Source organism: Brachyhypopomus gauderio, chromosome 10, assembly GCF_052324685.1.
Source record: "Brachyhypopomus gauderio isolate BG-103 chromosome 10, BGAUD_0.2, whole genome shotgun sequence".
Lineage (NCBI taxonomy): Eukaryota > Metazoa > Chordata > Actinopteri > Gymnotiformes > Hypopomidae > Brachyhypopomus > Brachyhypopomus gauderio.
Window position 1 is genome coordinate 22,076,074 of NC_135220.1, and position 18,302 is coordinate 22,094,375.

Genomic DNA, 18,302 nt, shown 5'->3' on the forward strand with positions numbered 1-18,302 from the left:
GCAGCTTTCCTGGTTCCGTATGGCCAAGAGTCATCCGACGAGTCCGACCAGGAAGGCGGAGCCTTGGATAATGGCACAGGGAAGTCTTACCCTGGTGCCAAGGCATCCGACGGGAAAGGTGGGATGGATGGTCCCCTCTTCCACAGCTCAAGCTCCCTCACGCCCAAGACCAACGGAGAGAGGCCCGTGGCAACCGCAGACGCCTTTGTGCCCAACGATGATGACTGGGATAAAGGTGCTCTTTACTTCTGTCCCTTAACACACGGCAAGTCTATCTTGGATAAGTCTGAGGCACACCAGTTTATCTCTGGAGATAAACCAAGCTCTATTTGTTGTCATGGGACCACTAGTGGTGAATTTACTGTGGTCTGTGTTGCCTATTATCTTTTCTGTCCTCATTGTGAATTTGGTTGTGTTTGTAGATGTAAGAAAATGGTTCATGCCTGAAAAAGATTTACCGTCCACCGTAGCTCGAATGTGCTCACCATTGTTTTAAAGCGCTTCGACTTCAACGGAAGCAAAATTGCAAAGGTTTGACCACCGTACTTAATTCTGCCGCACTGTTGTACACTTTCCTTAGTCGTTGCACGTGATCTATGCCGTTGCACAACTGTTCTCTGTCCCCCTGTGCAGGACGTGAGGTATCCAGAGTATCTGGACATGCGTCCGTTCATGTCGCAGTCCCACGGAGAGCCACAGCTCTACGGCCTGTACGCTGTGCTGGTCCACTCCGGGATTAGCTGCCACGCCGGACACTACTACTGCTATGTGAAGGTTTGATGTGCTGCGCGGTTTCAGCATTCTCTGCGTTTTTGCACTGAGTTTCTGCTCTAGCTAATGGATGGAATAATGTTTTTATTTCAGTCTGGTAATGGGCAGTGGTATAAGATGAACGACGCATCAGTAACTGTAAGCGACATACAATCAGTGCTGAACCAACAAGCGTATTTACTGTTCTACATCCGGTAAGTTCAACCTAATGTTTAAACCAGCTCCAGATTTTTGAATAGTGGAATATTTAGAAAGGTATTTTATACACTTTTATTGACTGTAACTCTGTGACCCGTGGTCCCGGTCATTGCTCCCCTCGCCCGGTCAGCACGGCCAAGGTGAACGGGCCTCAGTTCACCTCCACCTCCTTCATCGGTCCACAGCTTCCTCCTCACATGGCAAAGGTATCACCGCACCACTGCACCATGCCAGGAAATCTGACTGGGAACTGGTTGTTATTGTTCACTAGTATAATTGAGAGGGCTGTGTTTTGTTTGTTTACACTGTTAAACTCTTACTTTCTGTTCCTGATATTCAGATTTCCCATAACTGACCGCTGTTCACTTTGCAGAATAACTCTCCCGTGAAGGAGGACCAAGGTGGCTCAAAGCCTGGCGGCAGCAACAGCGGCAGCGTCCCGAAGAGCCAGCCCAGCCCCTGCAGTTCTTCGGCTGCCGCATCCCCGACCTCTGACCTCAGACGGCCTGTGCAGGTGAACGGTGGCGCCGCCGCTCACAATAGAGCAGCATCTCTGTCTGGTGCGCCAGGCTCTAGTGAAGGCAGACGAGCGCGTGAGGAGCGGAAGTGTGATAAAGACTCTGGGCAGCCACACCTTTCCTCCACCCTGAAGGAGCGAGGCAGATCCAGGCAGGGACATTATCGCGAGCGGGAAAACCGGAGTCGGGAGCGCTACGGGCACCGCCATCGCCATCGCCATCGTTCCAACAGAGACCACCATACTGATAAGGATCGCTCGGCCAGTCGAGAGAGGATCCCTGGAGAGCGAGAGGGAGATCGCCACCGGGACGGGCACACCCACCACCGCCGAGACCACTACCACCACCGGCGCCATCACAGAAGCAAGGACGAACGAGACCGGGATGTGGAGAATGGTCAAGGTGACTTCCCTCGCTCATTTGAGTACTATGTTGGGAAGAAAGACTCGGGACACAAGCGGGCTAAAGCACCACGCCCCGCCAGCCCTGCCCCGCGGCCCCAGGCACAAAAGCGTAGCCTGTCGGACAGGGAGGATCCATGTGAAGAGCGGCCTGTCAAAAAACATAAGAAATCCAAGAAGAAGAACAAGGACAAGCGGAGGTAAGGAGCTATTTATGTTGCATGAGAACGGCCATTGCTATACTGTGTGTGACCAGGAGGGGTCAGCAAACAGAACTGTTACTGTTGTAGAAAATCTAGCAACCATAAGCCAGAAAGTGTACTACAGTTTCCTTAAGCAAATCATTTTCAATCTGCAGGAGTTCTGAGAGGGACCCATCAGACAGGAATGGGGACAGCAGCTCCTTCCGACACAAAAAGATGAAAAAGAAGAGGAGGAGGCACAACTTGGAGGAGGAGCCTCGAATGGAGTGTCGCTCTGGCCACAGCTTAGACAAACGTAAGCGCTGCCTCAGCTCCGACCCAGACGAGTCTTCACCCAGCGCCAAGCGACCTACTACTGAGGACTATTACCAGACTCAGTAGATCGTGCTCTGATGCCACGCTCCCTCCTTCGCCTTCCTCTGGACAGACAAAAGCGATGTCCGAGCCTCTTACTCAGGATATCGCTCCCCTGCTGTCCCCGCCTCCGCACAGGCCCCATTCAGCCCCCGAGACGCCAGCTAAGCCAACCGACACCACGCCTCGCACCCAGACGGCCTCGGCTGAGGAGCCCATCTACTGCCACGACACCCATGTGACGAAAGGCACCACGGCGCCCCCAGAGGCCAACCACGACCTCTGCTCACAGGGGGGCGACGGGCACGTGGCTTTAGAGAGGCCCGTGGCAACCGCGGACGCCTTTGTGCCCAACGGCGATGACTGCAGGGAAGATGCGGTGGCGTCTCTGTCTGGTGCGCCAGGCTCTAGAGAAGGCAGACGAGCGCGTGAGGAGCGGAAGTGTGTGCGCCGCCTCAGCTGCGACCCAGACGGGTCTTCACCCAGCGCCAAGCCACCTACAGTTGTGGTCAAAAGTTTACATACACTTGTAAAAAACATAATGTTATGGCTGTCTTGAGTTTTCAATAAGTTCTACAACTCTTATTTTTCTGTGATAGAGTGATCGGAACACATACATGTTTGTCACAAAAAACAGTCATAAAATTTGGTTCTTTCATAAATTTATTATGGGTCTGCTGAAAATGTCACCAAATCTGCTGGGTCAAAAATATACATACAGCAACATTAGTATTTGGTTACATGTCCCTTGGCCATTTTCACGGCAACTAGGCGCTTTTGGTAGCCATCCACAAGCTCCTGGCAAGCTTCAGGTCGAATGTTTGACCACTCTTCTTGACAGAATTGGTGCAGTTCAGCTAAATGTGATGGTTTTCTTGCATGAACCTGTTTCTTTAGCACTGTCCACATGTTCTCAATGGGGTTTAAGTCAGGACTTTGGGAAGGCCATTCTAAAACCTTAATTCTAGCCTGGTTTAGCCATTCCTTTACCACTTTTGATGTGTGTTTTGGGTCATTGTCTTGTTGGAACACCCAACTGCGCCCAAGACCCAACCTTCGGGCTGATGGTTTTAAGTTTTCCTGCAGAATTTGGAGGTAATCCTCCTTCTTCATTATCCCATTTACTTTCTGCAAAGAACCAGTTCCACTGGCAGCAAAACATCCCCAGAGCATAATACTACCACCACCATGCTTGACAGTAGGCATGGTGTTCCTGGGATTAAAGGCCTCACCTTTTCTCCTCCAAACATATTGCTGGGTGTTGTGGCCAAACAGCTCAATTTTTGTTTCGTCTGACCAGAGAACTTTCCTCCAGAAGGTTTTATCTTTGTCCATGTGATCAGCAGCAAACTTCAGCCGAGTCTTAAGGTGCCTTTTCTGGAGCAAGGGCTTCTTTCTTGCACGGCAGCCTCTCAGTCCATGGCGATGTAAAACACGCTTGACTGTGGAGACTGACACCTGTGTTCCATCAGCTTCCAAATCCTTGCAGACCTGCTTCTTGGTGATTCTTGGTTGACTCTTGACCATCCTGACCAATCTCCTCTCGGCAGCATGTGATAGCTTGCGTTTTCTTCCTGATCGTGGCAGTGACACAACTGTTCCATGCACTTTGTACTTGCGTATAATTGTCTGCACAGTTGCTCTTGGGACCTGTAGCTGCTTTGAAATGGCTCCAAGTGACTTCCCTGACTTGTTCAAGTCAATAATTCGCTTTTTCAGATCCACACTGAGTTCCTTTGACTTTCCCATTGTAGCTTTTGTAGCTGAGTCTAATCACTGGGTCAAATGAGCCCTATTTAAATGGGCTCATGAGAAGTCAACAGCTGTAGTCAATCAGAATCACTTACAAGAAGTGAAGAGGCCATGACATGAAGCTAATTTGATTGACACAACTCGCTACATCACCAAAATTGACAAATTTTGTTGCTGTATGTATATTTTTGACCCAGCAGATTTGGTGACATTTTCAGCAGACCCATAATAAATTTATGAAAGAACCAAATTTTATGACTGTTTTTTGTGACAAACATGTATGTGTTCCGATCACTCTATCACAGAAAAATAAGAGTTGTAGAACTTATTGAAAACTCAAGACAGCCATAACATTATGTTTTTTACAAGTGTATGTAAACTTTTGACCACAACTGTACTACTGAGGACTAATACCAACTTAACGTCACTCAGGTGCATAAGGGTCAACTTTCTTTCCAAGTTTCAATTATCCATTACAAACTAGTAATGAGCAGTGGTATGAAAGGCATTTTATACACTTTTATCCCCCCCCCAATGCATCATTTTTAGGTCAACAGATCTTATGTAACTCTGTGACCCATGGTCCCGGTCATTGCTCCCCTCGCCCGGTCAGCACGGCCAAGGTGAACGGGCCTCAGTTCACCTCCACCTCCGTCATCGGTCCACAGCTTCCTCCTCACATGGCAAAGGTATCACCACACCACTGCACCATGCCAGGAAATCTGACTGGGAACTGGTTGTTATTGTTCACTAGTATAATTGAGAGGGCTGTGTTTTGTTTGTTTACACTGTTAAACTCTTACTTTCTGTTCCTTATATTCAGATTTCCCATAACTGACCGCTGTTCACTTTGCAGAATAACTCTCCCATGAAGGAGGACCAAGGTGGCTCAAAGCCTGGCGGCAGCAACAGCAGCAGCGTCCCGAAGAGCCGGCCCAGCCCCTGCAGTTCTTCGGCTGCCGCATCCCACCTGCGCCCGCTGCCCTCGTCCTCTTCCTCCAGCGCACCACAGTCTACCTCAGACCTCAGTTGGCCTGTGCAGGTGAACGGTGGCGCCGCCGCTCACAATAGAGCAGCTTTCCTGGTTCCGTATGGCCAAGAGTCATCCGACGAGTCCGACCAGGAAGGCGGAGCCTTGGATAATGGCACAGGGAAGTCTTACCCTGGTGCCAAGGCATCCGACGGGAAAGGTGGGATGGATGGTCCCCTCTTCCACAGCTCAAGCTCCCTCACGCCCAAGACCAACGGTTCCAGTTGCTTCCCCGGAATTCTCCCACGAGAAAACGGATCGGGACTTGTTCACAGTGCCCAAAATGGCCACCATAAAGTCAATGGCTTCAAACCATGTGATAAGGTATAAATTGATCAGTCAAAGCTGATTAAGCGATGGTGTTTTCGGTGGGGTACCTTTTTTATCACAGTATTTTTTAAATTCTGCATATGTATGTTTTATATTACTTTAACATTTAAAGACCAAAAATGCTTTCATTTGAATATTTGCAAACAGCACATGGTTTCCTGGTTCTACTCCTGAAATGCTATAGCTGTGTAGTTCCATCAGCTTCAGTATTCAGATAATACTATTAGACAAGAGGAATTAGACAGAGGAATTGTGAACCCATTAAGTAATATAATCGGTAAACTGAAGCCATCAAATGGCCGTTAACAGCTTTTTGTTGCTTGCGTTGTTCAGGCTACAGAAATTGGAGCATCTTTATCTTCCCTGGTGAGCCCCACCAGCGGGTTGGACTCCCAGCTCAGAAAGAACGCATACAGGTACACAAGCCGCTCTGGTCATCTTTCAGATTCACTCATTCAGCGAATAGAAAGGAAACACTGCAGGTAGATGAAGTGAGTAACACTGCTGCCTTTTTCTTCTCTGTTCAGCTCCAAGCCATCGTGCTCTGATGCCACGCTCCCTCCTTCGCCTTCCTCTGGACGGACAAAAGCGATGTCCGAGCCTCTCACTCAACATGTCCCCGCTGTCCCCGCCTCCGCACAGGCCCCATTCAGCCCCCGAGACGCCAGCTAAGCCAACCGACACCACGCCTCGCACCCAGACGGCCTCGGCTGAGGAGCCCATCTACTGCTACGACACCCATGTGACGAAAGGCACCACGGCGCCCCCAGAGGCCAACCACGACCTCTGCTCACAGGGGGGCGACGGGCACGTGGCTTTAGAGAGGCCCGTGGCAACCGCGGACGCCTTTGAGCCCAACGGCGATGACTGCAGGGAAGATGCGGCAGCGTCTCTGTCTGGTGCGCCAGGCTCTAGAGAAGGCAGACGAGCGCGTGAGGAGCGGAAGTGTTAAAGACAAGACAAAAGAAATGCTTCCATATGCTCATATAACAAATAAAGTATAATAGCATGTTACCTAAGCAATAACTTGGTTTCTCAGTGCACACAAAATGTAAAGGAACACTGAAATTCAACCTGACCATTAAAAACTGTAAATGAGATTTTCTTGATAATTTACTAGATTCTATACCTTTACATGTCCATGATCTTTACACAACCAGTCCTGCTGATTTAAATGACACAATAAAGTTATGAACAAAATAATTTGTAATGGATAATTCTAGAATGGAAAACAGAAGTATGGGGTTAATGTGGGATGTGCTTAGGAGAAAACTCATCTTAAATATTAGCAGTTTCCAGTTCTAGGGATTTTGGCCGCTTGAAAAAACCAAATGGGCCCCGGTCGTTTGGGGACTGTGTCAGTCATAACTGCACTCCCTCACCTAGCATCTCTGCTTAAATGCTTGTTTAATTCTGAGACTGTGGTTTCCTATTTGTCTGAATTTTCCCATAATGCCAAAAAAATTCTACTACCACCCAAGAATTGGTAGCCTTTGTTTATCCCCCAGGGCAAATGTAGACAGATTCTGCTGTACCATTTTTCAAAAATCCACACTGAAGTCTTAATTTTGTTAGGGCTTGGAGATACATTTCTCAGAAATTGGTTATCAGTTTCTCAGAAGTCTCCCATAATGCCAAAAGAATTCCACTGCTGCATGAGAGTATGAACCCTTAACTATCATAACAGTAAGTTTTTGCATATTTCACTGTACCATTTCCTCATAAATCCATTTTAGGTTCATACTGCATTTAGGTGAATTAAAGCACTCATATCAAATAGGCTGAATCTGTGTAAATATCCTTTTGATCCTGACCAGAGTGAGCTTGTTCACTTTCACTGAAACCGTCATCAAGAACATCATCCTGTTCTTCATCCATGTTGTCAGATTTCTTCTGACAAGTGTCATGACAAACTTCTATCAGGGGACTGATACAGTTAGGTTTTTGCATCTGAGATGCAGAATCCCTCCATCACCTTATTGTGTACTGTAAGGAACCATGTAAAGCATTAAATGGGCCTGAGGCCTCAGCATCAACCCACAGTCTTTGAGAGGTCATAGGTCATAGTTGGGTCAAAGCCTGCTTCAACTGCTTCCTACTAGCATCATACTTGGGTCAAAGCTGATGAATGAAGGACAATTACATCATGACAGTTCAGCTACCAGGTGTAAGAGAGGGAGGAGCTTGAAGGTAAGAGAAAGGGACACGAATGGAGGATTCACATCCAACACTCCAAAATTAAGGTTTTATGTTGTTCTCAACGACTTTGTTATTGCATACCCTGTTGGTGTAAAAAAATAAACTGTTTTTTTCCCATCACCTGACTCCCTGTCCACTGTGTAATTTGGTTTTGTGCATGACACCTAGCTTTAAATTATCAGTCAAGCAACCAATGAGTATATTGAAGATGAGTTGTGAGTGGTGTCATATCATACATGTATTCTCTGAAAGAAGGGATTTGAGTGCCATCCTGCAACTTCTTTCCACCAACAACCCCCTTAAAAGCCAAAATAAACACATCCATTGACATGGTAAATGCCAACAGTAAAATTGTACAACCTGCCATTATGCCCATTTAGACAGCCAAGATATGGTATTTTCACCTGTTTTAAAACAAAATGGGATATCTTCAAAATGGGCTCTCATCCACCTAGTGTCTGGTACCTGAAAGAGGTCATATGCCTTCCACAAAAATTGATTAGTGCTGTGGTACATCCTGAGAAGCCAGAAATGTGCTGATCAACTTCACACAACTATAGCTGCTGGGAATCAGTGCCGGAGTGGCTAATCGGGAGATTCGGGAGGATTCCCGATGGGCCGGCTCATGTCAATCTCTAGTTTGGGCCGATTAGGAGGGAAAAATAATTTTGGGCCGGATTTGGGCATGAAACTCCCGGGCTGAAAAAGTGGCCCACTCCGGCCCTGCTGGGAATTGTGGTTGGAAACAAGGAGAGTAAAAAGGTTTTGATATTAGCAAAAAGCTTGTGATGTTTGGTTATAATTTGAAAGAACAAAATCATCTAAACAGATTTGTAAGGTGTGGTGATTACTCCCGTAAGCATACCTTTAGCTGAAATGGGAGTTCAACTGATTACATGTAATTTTTATTTTCACCACTGGGTGCAACTGACAGCAAGGAATTAGCCACAGATAAAACAAGATAACCACATTCAGTACATTAGTATATTAGCACATTAGTACACTAAAACCAGGGCTTAATTTGAGCCGGATCCTGCCGGAACAGGATCCGGGAACTCTTTCATTTTGAAGGGTGCGTTCCGGGAACTGTCTGCCTCGATCCGGTAACTTTCAAGCCTACTAATTATAAGTTATGAAGAAATCTGTCTGTGTTAAACCAATTAATTGAACAAATAATTCTATAAAATACATTTTTTAAACACAAGAGCCACATTCAGGCTTCCTAAATCACATAAGAGCCCTCCTTTTTAGCGATGCCTTTAGGCGTCTCCCCTATAAAGCTAGTTATACTTTAGCGAGTGACCGTAGCGCGCGACTCCGCACACATCGCGCGAACCTCCGGAGGAGGAGGAGGCGTTTATACTTGCCGCGTCACATTATTTAGTGTGCTAGTTAGTAGTATAAAGAAACACCCCTCAAAAACAGGGGAAGGAATATTTACCTGACAAATTTTAATGTTGCTTTGTGTTTCAGATTTGTAAATTGCTGGAATTTAGGCTAAAGTACTTGAAAATGCACTTAAATGCACTTCTGCACTTAAAACACTTATAAAACACACGTAAATCATTTAAAAGTCATTTATATATACGAATTGGCTTGCTATTTTGACATTTGTGTGCCTAAGCGTTGTGTTTTGTGTGCGTGCCGGTGACATTGTTGGCATCAGTGACCCCTTGTCTCATGCCGCTGTTTGCGTTCTGGCATCGTTTGATTTACAAATTAAGCACTGACTTAACGTTTTAAACGTTTTATCACGACAAGAGCTACGCGATACTGCTCTAAAACACAGTGCTCTGATAAAGAAGATAAATGGAATGTATGGAAGCCCATTTCCGCCACGTAAAATAAAAAAAAAATTGCTATCTCATTATTTTGAGATTCTAAGTCATTATATACTATAGTATCTCAAAATAATGACTTAGTATCTCGAAATAATGAGATAGCAATTTACTTAATAATGAGAAAAAAAAATATGTGCTGTTTTTTTTTTTTTTTACTTTAGGTGGTGGGAATGGGCTTCCATATAAATGTCTGTATTGTAAAGACGACATTTTACCCTGATGCTTTTGTCGGCATTTTTCAGGTGCCCTGGATGCTGCTGCTGAAAAAATCAGAGAATTGGAGGTCAAGGTCAGAGAATTAGAATCTCAGCTCAGGGGCCTGCAAATCAACAGATTTTGTGCAACTGATGAGAAGTTCAGATTCTACACCCGTTTTCCATCAGAGAAGGTATTTTTGATCTTTTGGGAGTCGGTTGCTCCCTCAGCATCCAGGTTGGTGTACTGGAGTAAAGCACAGAGGAACGAGGGTGTGATGGAAATTGAGAAACCAAGTCCAAGTCAAAGACTGGCACAACAAGACTGGAAATAACAAGACAGTCTGGAATTCTCAGCCTACTGGAACCAGGAGATGCATGCATGGCAGACAAGGGCTTTGTCATTGACCAGATGCTGTCTGATGTTGGTGCAACACTCATCATCCCCCCCTTCAAGAAATCCACCTGCTTCAGCAAGGAGGACACGGAGAAAACACAAGCCATAGCTCGTCTCTGAATCCTGGTGGAGAGAGCTATCAGAAGAGTCAAAGAATACCACATCTGGCACACAACCATTCCTCTTACCCTTTCAGGCTCAGTGAATCTGCTGTGGACTACCGGTTGTTGTAATGACCAACTACCAAGGTCCCTTAGATTTAAACAGTGATGTACCTGTCTAAATTATTCTTGTAACACTGGAAGAAACAAAGATACAAAATTATTTATAGTTCTATTCATGTTTAATGATGGAATGAAGGTTTTTTGTTTATATTATGTTTTTTTTTTTGTTACAGACCTGTAACAACTTCTTTAAGAGGCTTCTCTGTCCTCCACTCATTACCTGTATTAATGGCACCAGGATGATGTTTCCTCTTGTGAGTCTTGGTTCCTCCCAAGGTTTCTTCCTATAGTTTTTGAAGGAGATTTTCCTTGACCACTGTTGCCTTTGGCTTGCTCACCAGGGTTTTTTTTTTTGTTGTTGATGATTCTGGACTTCTATAAGGGTGCTTTGTGTAAAAACCACTATATAAATACATTTCATTTGATGATTAATGTTTATTAAATGTTCCTTTTCTACACAATGTTTGCATATTTCATTAATTAAGGTAACAGGCTGGTAATATAAATACAGATTTAATACATCAGGGTATATACAGAGATTCTTAAGTTGAATTTAATACCTTTTTAATACCTACAAAATATTTTTTAATACCAGCATGACTTAAAGCGGCGACTGAAGTGGCCTCTCGGTTGTTGCTAACCACTGGCCTAAACCAGTCTTTAAACAGGCATGAAAATGGGTCAGTGTCAGTCCTGCCTCCCTCCTGTCGGTCATGTCTTCTGTTTGTCTTTTATTTTGAAATTTCTTAGTTGTGTCTGTCTTCACTCCCCTGCCCCCTCGTTATTGCTTTCTGCTGTGTCTTGTTGAGTCCCTTGGTCGGTTAGTGTATTTAAGTCTTGTGTTTAATCTCTTGTTTGTATGCGATTTGGTATCTTGGTCTTTTGTGTCTGTAATACTAGTCTGTATGTACTCCTTGTATTTTGTGTGACTTTGGTTTCTCTAGGGGTATTGCTTGTTGATGTCTTTGCTTTTATTTAGCCTTGTCCACCCAGCTATTCCTGTTAGTGTTGTTTGGTTCATAAGTTAGGTGTTTGATTATTCTTTGGGTATGTTTTGTGTGCTTTGTGTATATGTATCAGTTTTGTCATTAAATTCATTGTTCAGTCCGCACTTGCGTTCAGCCCTCTCTCCTAGTTGTTACCGAATAACCGACCTACAATGAACGCAGCGGACAGTGGAGTGAGGCATGTTGCTTGCTTGCCTCCTCCCAAAGATGATGAGGACTTTCAGGTACAGCTGGACTATTTGCAGTCATGTTTCATTTTGGACACTGCAGGTAAACCTGTTGCAATGCCCTCTTTAACTGACTCCCCAGACATGTACGATGGAGAGGAGCGTAATGCTGATGCCTTTGTTCTACAATGTAGCCTGTATTTTCAGTTCCTGACATGCCCTATGCCACCGGAAAAGGCTCTGGTGCTCTTTATGAGGGCAAGACTACAGGGAAAGGCGCTTCAGTGGGCAAACATCATCCTTGCGCACCGGACGGAGGAAGCCTGGACTGTGGAGGGGTTTTTCAAACTCTTACAGGCTAGGTTCTCCGGTGTTGCCCCCCAGCCCTACAGCATGTCTGAGACTGTAGGTGCTACTACACCTCTTCCTGGAGTGGTCTTCTCCACCAGTATGGTGGATTTTCCTAAGACTTTTTTTGGGGGGGTGCTATGAGCCTATGCGTCGGGCCCTCATGTCTCATCAGACCGACCCCATTGGCAATGTGGGGAGGAAGAGGGGACTGAGGGGCGGCGCAAGGGCATGTCCATGTTCCTCCCCAGATGCTCCAGCGGCCTCGGCGCCTCCTAACCCGCAGACAGACATACATTTGCTATCAAATCAAAGCCCATCCTATCCTCTAAAATATTAATATAAACTGATTCCACTGTAGGCAAGGTAGTTAATCACTGTATGTATAGTGACATAGAACATTTGTGGAATTACGGTAAATTGCAAATAAACAAAATACAACATGACTGTTGTCCACAAACTTTAAATAAATTATGCATGCAATGTATGGATTATATTCAGATATAACCAAAAAACTTCTCTCTGCCTCAGAGGATGAAACATGGACTACTAAAAGCAACCAGAGCTTCCACTTGCCCAAATAATCCATGTACCTCTGAAGGCAAAGCATGAATGATCTCTGCAGCTTCTGCACTGTTACTGTATCTTTGTACCAGTACTCTCCTAATAAGGTGATACATAATATTTAAAATAATATAACAGGTTTGATTATTATTATTTACTTAAACTATTTCCGCTCTTTAAAAAAAAAACTCAGGAGTGTTGTGTCCTGTGGTTTTATTTGTTTCTTTGGTGGCATGCTGAAATGAAATGACAAAAAATGTATGTTAAGGTTTCCTGACTAGACAAGACTAACGTTAATGTTGGACAGTCCGTGTCCCAAACAGCACACTCTGGAACATTACATACTGCACTACTGAAAACACTTCAAACCATGGTGTCCTTTTATTTATTCGTTTATTTGTTTTATTCATTATATTTTATTTTTTACACATTCAGTGTAGTAGCAGTTTTGGACGTGGCCAGAGAGTAATGTAACTTTATGTTTCAGAGAGCTTTCTGACAAGTTTTAATATAAACGTTAGCTAACCCAAACCCTCCTAGTCTGGTACCATAACAGCACATTACAATAAAGCTATTTTATGGTCATATGGTTGGCTATTCATTGCTCTTATCACTGACCTCGCATTTAACTGTGCGTTCACACCGAAAGCGATAAAATCGCTCTCCGTCGCCGAGTCGCCAGCATCGCATCGCGTGGGGGCGTGTCCAACAAACATCACGCCGGCATGCAGCACGTGACAGATATGCAAATCACATTTTTAAAGCAGGACGCAGTATTTATGTTAATCTATTGATTACAGGACACACGATTATAAAGGAGTGCGTGTATAAAACATAGTGTGTGTATAAAATACATATAGTATATAAACCTAAAATGTTTATGTATTTTTTTTTTACTTTTTACCCCAGACCCAAAAATCAAACAGGAATTTAAAAAATCATAACCAATAATCGGGTATACGCTAATGTATTGCAGATGTTTTTTAACAAATGAACAGTATTGAACGAGGGTGTGATGGAAATTGAGAAACCAAGTCCAAACCAAAGACTGGCACTTGTGGATGAATTGTTCATGTACTGCTGCTGTGTTGCAGTTGGCCTGAAAGAGAAGGTTCTTGCAGACATCTTTGGGGTCAGCACAACAACTGTAAGCAGAGTTCTCATCACATGGGCCAACTATTTATACCTGGTCTTGGGGTCAGTGCCAACCTGGATGTAAAGGGAACAGGTCCAAGCAACCATGCCAGAGAAGTTTAAACAGTACTGTTCAAACGTTAAGAGTGATCCTGGACTGTACAGAAATCAGATGCAAAACTCCATCATCGCTTACACTCCAGTCTGAAACATTTTCAGTGTACAAGAATCACACAACTTTTAGAGCACTGATAGGTGTTGCCCTATGTGGTGTAATCACCTTTGTTTCAAAGCTCTTCACAGGGGCAGTGTCTGACAAAGAAATAACAAGACAGTCTGGAATTCTCAGCCTACTGGAACCAGGAGACAAGGGCAGACAAGGGCTTTATCATTGACCAGATGCTGTCTGATGTTGGTGCAACACTCATCATCCCCCCCTTCAAGAAATCCACCTGCTTCAGCAAGGAGGACACGGAGAAAACACAAGCCATAGCTCGTCTCTGAATCCTGGTGGAGAGAGCTATCAGAAGAGTCAAAGAATACCACATCTGGGACACAACCATTCCTCTTACCCTTTCAGGCTCAGTGAATCTGCTGTGGACTACCGGTTGTTGTAATGACCAACTACCAAGGTCCCTTAGATTTAAACAGTGATGTACCTGTCTAAATTATTCTTCTAACACTGGAAGAAACAAAGATACAAAATTATTTATAGTTCTATTCATGTTTAATGATGGAATGAAGGTTTTTTGTTTATATTATGTTTTTTTTTTTTTTGTTACAGACCTGTAACAACTTCTTTAAGAGGCTTCTCTGTCCTCCACTCATTACCTGTATTAAGGGCACCAGGATGATGTTTCCTCTTGTGAGTCTTGGTTCCTCCCAAGGTTTCTTCCTATAGTTTTTGAAGGAGATTTTCCTTGACCACTGTTGCCTTTGGCTTGCTCACCAGGGTTTTTTTTTTGTTGTTGATGATTCTGGACTTCTATAAGGGTGCTTTGTGTAAAAACCACTATATAAATACATTTCATTTGATGATTAATGTTTATTAAATGTTCCTTTTCTACACAATGTTTGCATATTTCATTAATTAAGGTAACAGGCTGGTAATATAAATACAGATTTAATACATCATGGTATATACAAAGATTCTTAAGTTGAATTTAATACCTTTTTAATACCTACAAAATATTTTTTAATACCAGCATGACTTAAAGCGGCGACTGAAGTGGCCTCTCGGTTGTTACTAACCACTGGCCTAAACCAGTCTTTAAACAGGCATGAAAATGGGTCAGTGTCAGTCCTGCCTCCCTCCTGTCGGTCATGTCTTCTGTTTGTCTTTTATTTTGAAATTTCCTAGTTGTGTCTGTCTTCACTCCCCTGCCCCCTCGTTATTGCTTTCTGCTGTGTCTTGTTGAGTCCCTTGGTTGGTTAGTGTATTTAAGTCTTGTGTTTAATCTCTTGTTTGTATGCGATTTGGTATCTTGGTCTTTTGTGTCTGTAATACTAGTCTGTATGTACTCCTTGTATTTTGTGTGACTTTGGTTTCTCTAGTGATTTTGCTTGTTGATGTCTTTGCTTTTATTTAGCCTTGTTCACCCAGCTATTTCTGTTAGTGTTGTTTGGTTCATAAGTTAGGTGTTTGATTATTCTTGGGGTATGTTTTGTGTGCTTTGTGTATATGTATCAGTTTTGTCATTAAATTCATTGTTCAGTCCGCACTTGCGTTCAGCCCTCTCTCCTAGTTGTTACAGAATAACCGACCTACAATGAACGCAGCGGACAGTGGAGTGAGGCATGTTGCTTGCTTGCCTCCTCCCAAAGATGATGAGGACTTTCAGGTACAGCTGGACTATTTGCAGTCATGTTTCATTTTGGACACTGCAGGTAAACCTGTTGCAATGCCCTCTTTAACTGACTCCCCAGACATGTACGATGGAGAGGAGCGTAATGCTGATGCCTTTGTTCTACAATGTAGCCTGTATTTTCAGTTCCTGACATGCCCTATGCCACCGGAAAAGGCTCTGGTGCTCTTTATGAGGGCAAGACTACAGGGAAAGGCGCTTCAGTGGGCAAACCTCATCCTTGCGCACCGGACGGGGGAAGCCTGGACTGTGGAGGGGTTTTTCAAACTCTTACAGGCTAGGTTCTCCGGTGTTGCCCCCCAGCCCTACAGCATGTCTGAGACTGTAGGTGCTACTACACCTCTTCCTGGAGTGGTCTTCTCCACCAGTATGGTGGATTTTCCTAAGACTTTTTTGGGGGGGGTGCTATGAGCCTATGCGTCGGGCCCTCATGTCTCATCAGACCGACCCCATTGGCAATGTGGGGAGGAAGAGGGGACTGAGGGGCGGCGCAAGGGCATGTCCATGTTCCTCCCCAGATGCTCCAGCGGCCTCGGCGCCTCCTAACCCGCAGACAGACATACATTTGCTATCAAATCAAAGCCCACCCTATCCTCTAAAATATTAATATAAACTGATTCCACTGTAGGTAAGGTAGTTAATCACTGTATGTATAGTGACATAGAACATTTGTGGAATTACGGTAAATTGCAAATAATAAACAAAATACAACATGACTGTTGTCCACAAACTTTAAATAAATTATGCATGCAATGTATGGATTATATTCAGATATAACCAAAAAACTTCTCTCTGCCTCAGAGGATGAAACATGGACTACTAAAAGCAACCTGACCAGAGCTTCCACTTGCCCAAATAATCCATGTACCTCTGAAGGCAAAGCATGAATGATCTCTGCAGCTTCTGCACTGTTACTGTATCTTTGTACCAGTACTCTCCTAATAAGGTGATACATAATATTTAAAATAATATAACAGGTTTGATTATTATTATTTACTTAAACTATTTCCGCTCTTAAAAAAAAAAACTCAGGAGTGTTGTGTCCTGTGGTTTTATTTGTTTCTTTGGTGGCATGCTGAAATGAAATGACAAAAAATGTATGTTAAGGTTTCCTGACTAGACAAGACTAACGTTAATGTTGGACAGTCCGTGTCCCAAACAGCACACTCTGGAACATTACATACTGCACTACTGAAAACACTTCAAACCATGGTGTCCTTTTATTTATTCGTTTATTTGTTTTATTCATTATATTTTATTTTTTACACATTCAGTGTAGTAGCAGTTTTGGACGTGGCCAGAGAGTAATGTAACTTTATGTTTCAGGGAGCTTTCTGACAAGTTTTAATATAAACGTTAGCTAACCCAAACCCTCCTAGTCTGGTACCATAACAGCACATTGCAATAAAGCTATTTTATGGTCATATGGTTGGCTATTCATTGCTCTTATCACTGACCTCGCGTTTAACACGGGCGCAAACTACCCGCCGCTCCAGCGAGGCGAGAGCTCGGGTCAGTGACATTGACTGTATATATAATGGACGGTACGTCACCGTTGACTCCCATTGTGAGTTTTTGAAGCCACCAAGATGGCCACAAGGACGCTGCCATCTTGAAAATTGCAGCCAGAGCATGCGCATTAGAACCGGTAGGCAGGACAGTATCTCCGCCAGAGACCTATCTCCGCTCCGACATTTGTTAGGATACGCCCACCAGTATAGACACTTTTGACGTTTTACAAAATAAACAAAGGTAAAAGGTTTTAATATTGCTGTCGAGAGTTTTGCTGTCGAGAGTTTCGCGTTCACGTTTGAGCGTCTGGTATTAGATGTCAACCAACGCAGCTATTAACTGTCAATCACCTTATCGCCACACCCCTTTAAGTAACACTTAATAACTTCTATAAAATCTGTTTATCATAGAGAAAAACACTGGAAGAGATACTAACGCAATGGGGTCTTACAGAATTGACAAAATATAATTGCTCAAAAAACTTATTTTACGTGTAATAAAAATTCAAAGTTTGTCGTCCGGCCCGTTCACCAACATGGGAATGGGCGGGGTTAAAAGTTGTACTGCAGCCAGCCACTAGAGGGCAGCTGACTCACGTTTTAAACGTTTCATCACGACAAGAGCTACACAATACTGCTCTAAAACACAGTGCTCTGATAAAGAAGATAAATGGAATGTATGGAAGCCCATTTCCGCCACCTAAAATAAAAAATAAAAATTGCTATCTCATTATTTTGAGATACTAAGTCATTATATACTATAGTATCTCAAAATAATGACTTAGTATCTCGAAATAATGAGATAGCAATTTACTTAATAATGAGAAAAAAATATATGTGCTGTTTTTTTTTACTTTAGGTGGTGGGAATGGGCTTCCATATAAATGTCTGTATTGTAAAGACGACATTTTACCCTGATGCTTTTGTCGGCATTTTTCAGGTGCCCTGGATGCTGCTGCTGAAAAAATCAGAGAATTGGAGGCCAAGGTCAGAGAATTAGAATCTCAGCTCAGGGGCCTGCAAATCAACAGATTTTGTGCAACTGATGAGAAGTTCAGATTCTACACCCGTTTTCCATCAGAGAAGGTATTTTTGATCTTTTGGGAGTCGGTTGCTCCCTCAGCATCCAGGTTGGTGTACTGGAGTAAAGCACAGAGGAACGAGGGTGTGATGGAAATTGAGAAACCAAGTCCAAGCCAAAGACTGGCACAACAAGACTGGAAATAACAAGACAGTCTGGAATTCTCAGCCTACTGGAACCAGGAGATGCATGCATGGCAGACAAGGGCTTTGT

The 18,302-nt window shown here is 43.9% G+C and overlaps 2 protein-coding genes across 2 annotated transcripts; both read left to right on the forward strand.

Moving 5' to 3' along the window:
- The first annotated feature begins 672 nt into the window (after window positions 1-672).
- On the forward strand, window positions 673-2,472 carry LOC143526213 (uncharacterized). The gene is made up of 3 exons (XM_077020858.1): window positions 673-774; window positions 1,343-2,088; window positions 2,247-2,472. The coding sequence occupies exons 1-3, from the start codon at window positions 673-675 to the stop codon at window positions 2,470-2,472; spliced, it is 1,074 nt and encodes a 357-aa protein (XP_076876973.1).
- Window positions 2,473-4,683: 2,211 nt separating this feature from the next.
- LOC143526214 (uncharacterized) lies at window positions 4,684-6,851 on the forward strand. Its single transcript, XM_077020859.1, has 5 exons — window positions 4,684-4,693; window positions 4,747-4,886; window positions 5,054-5,551; window positions 5,891-5,973; window positions 6,085-6,851. Exons 1-5 carry the CDS (start codon window positions 4,684-4,686, stop codon window positions 6,227-6,229), a joined length of 876 nt encoding a protein of 291 aa, XP_076876974.1. The 3' UTR covers window positions 6,230-6,851.
- Window positions 6,852-18,302: the final 11,451 nt, after the last annotated feature.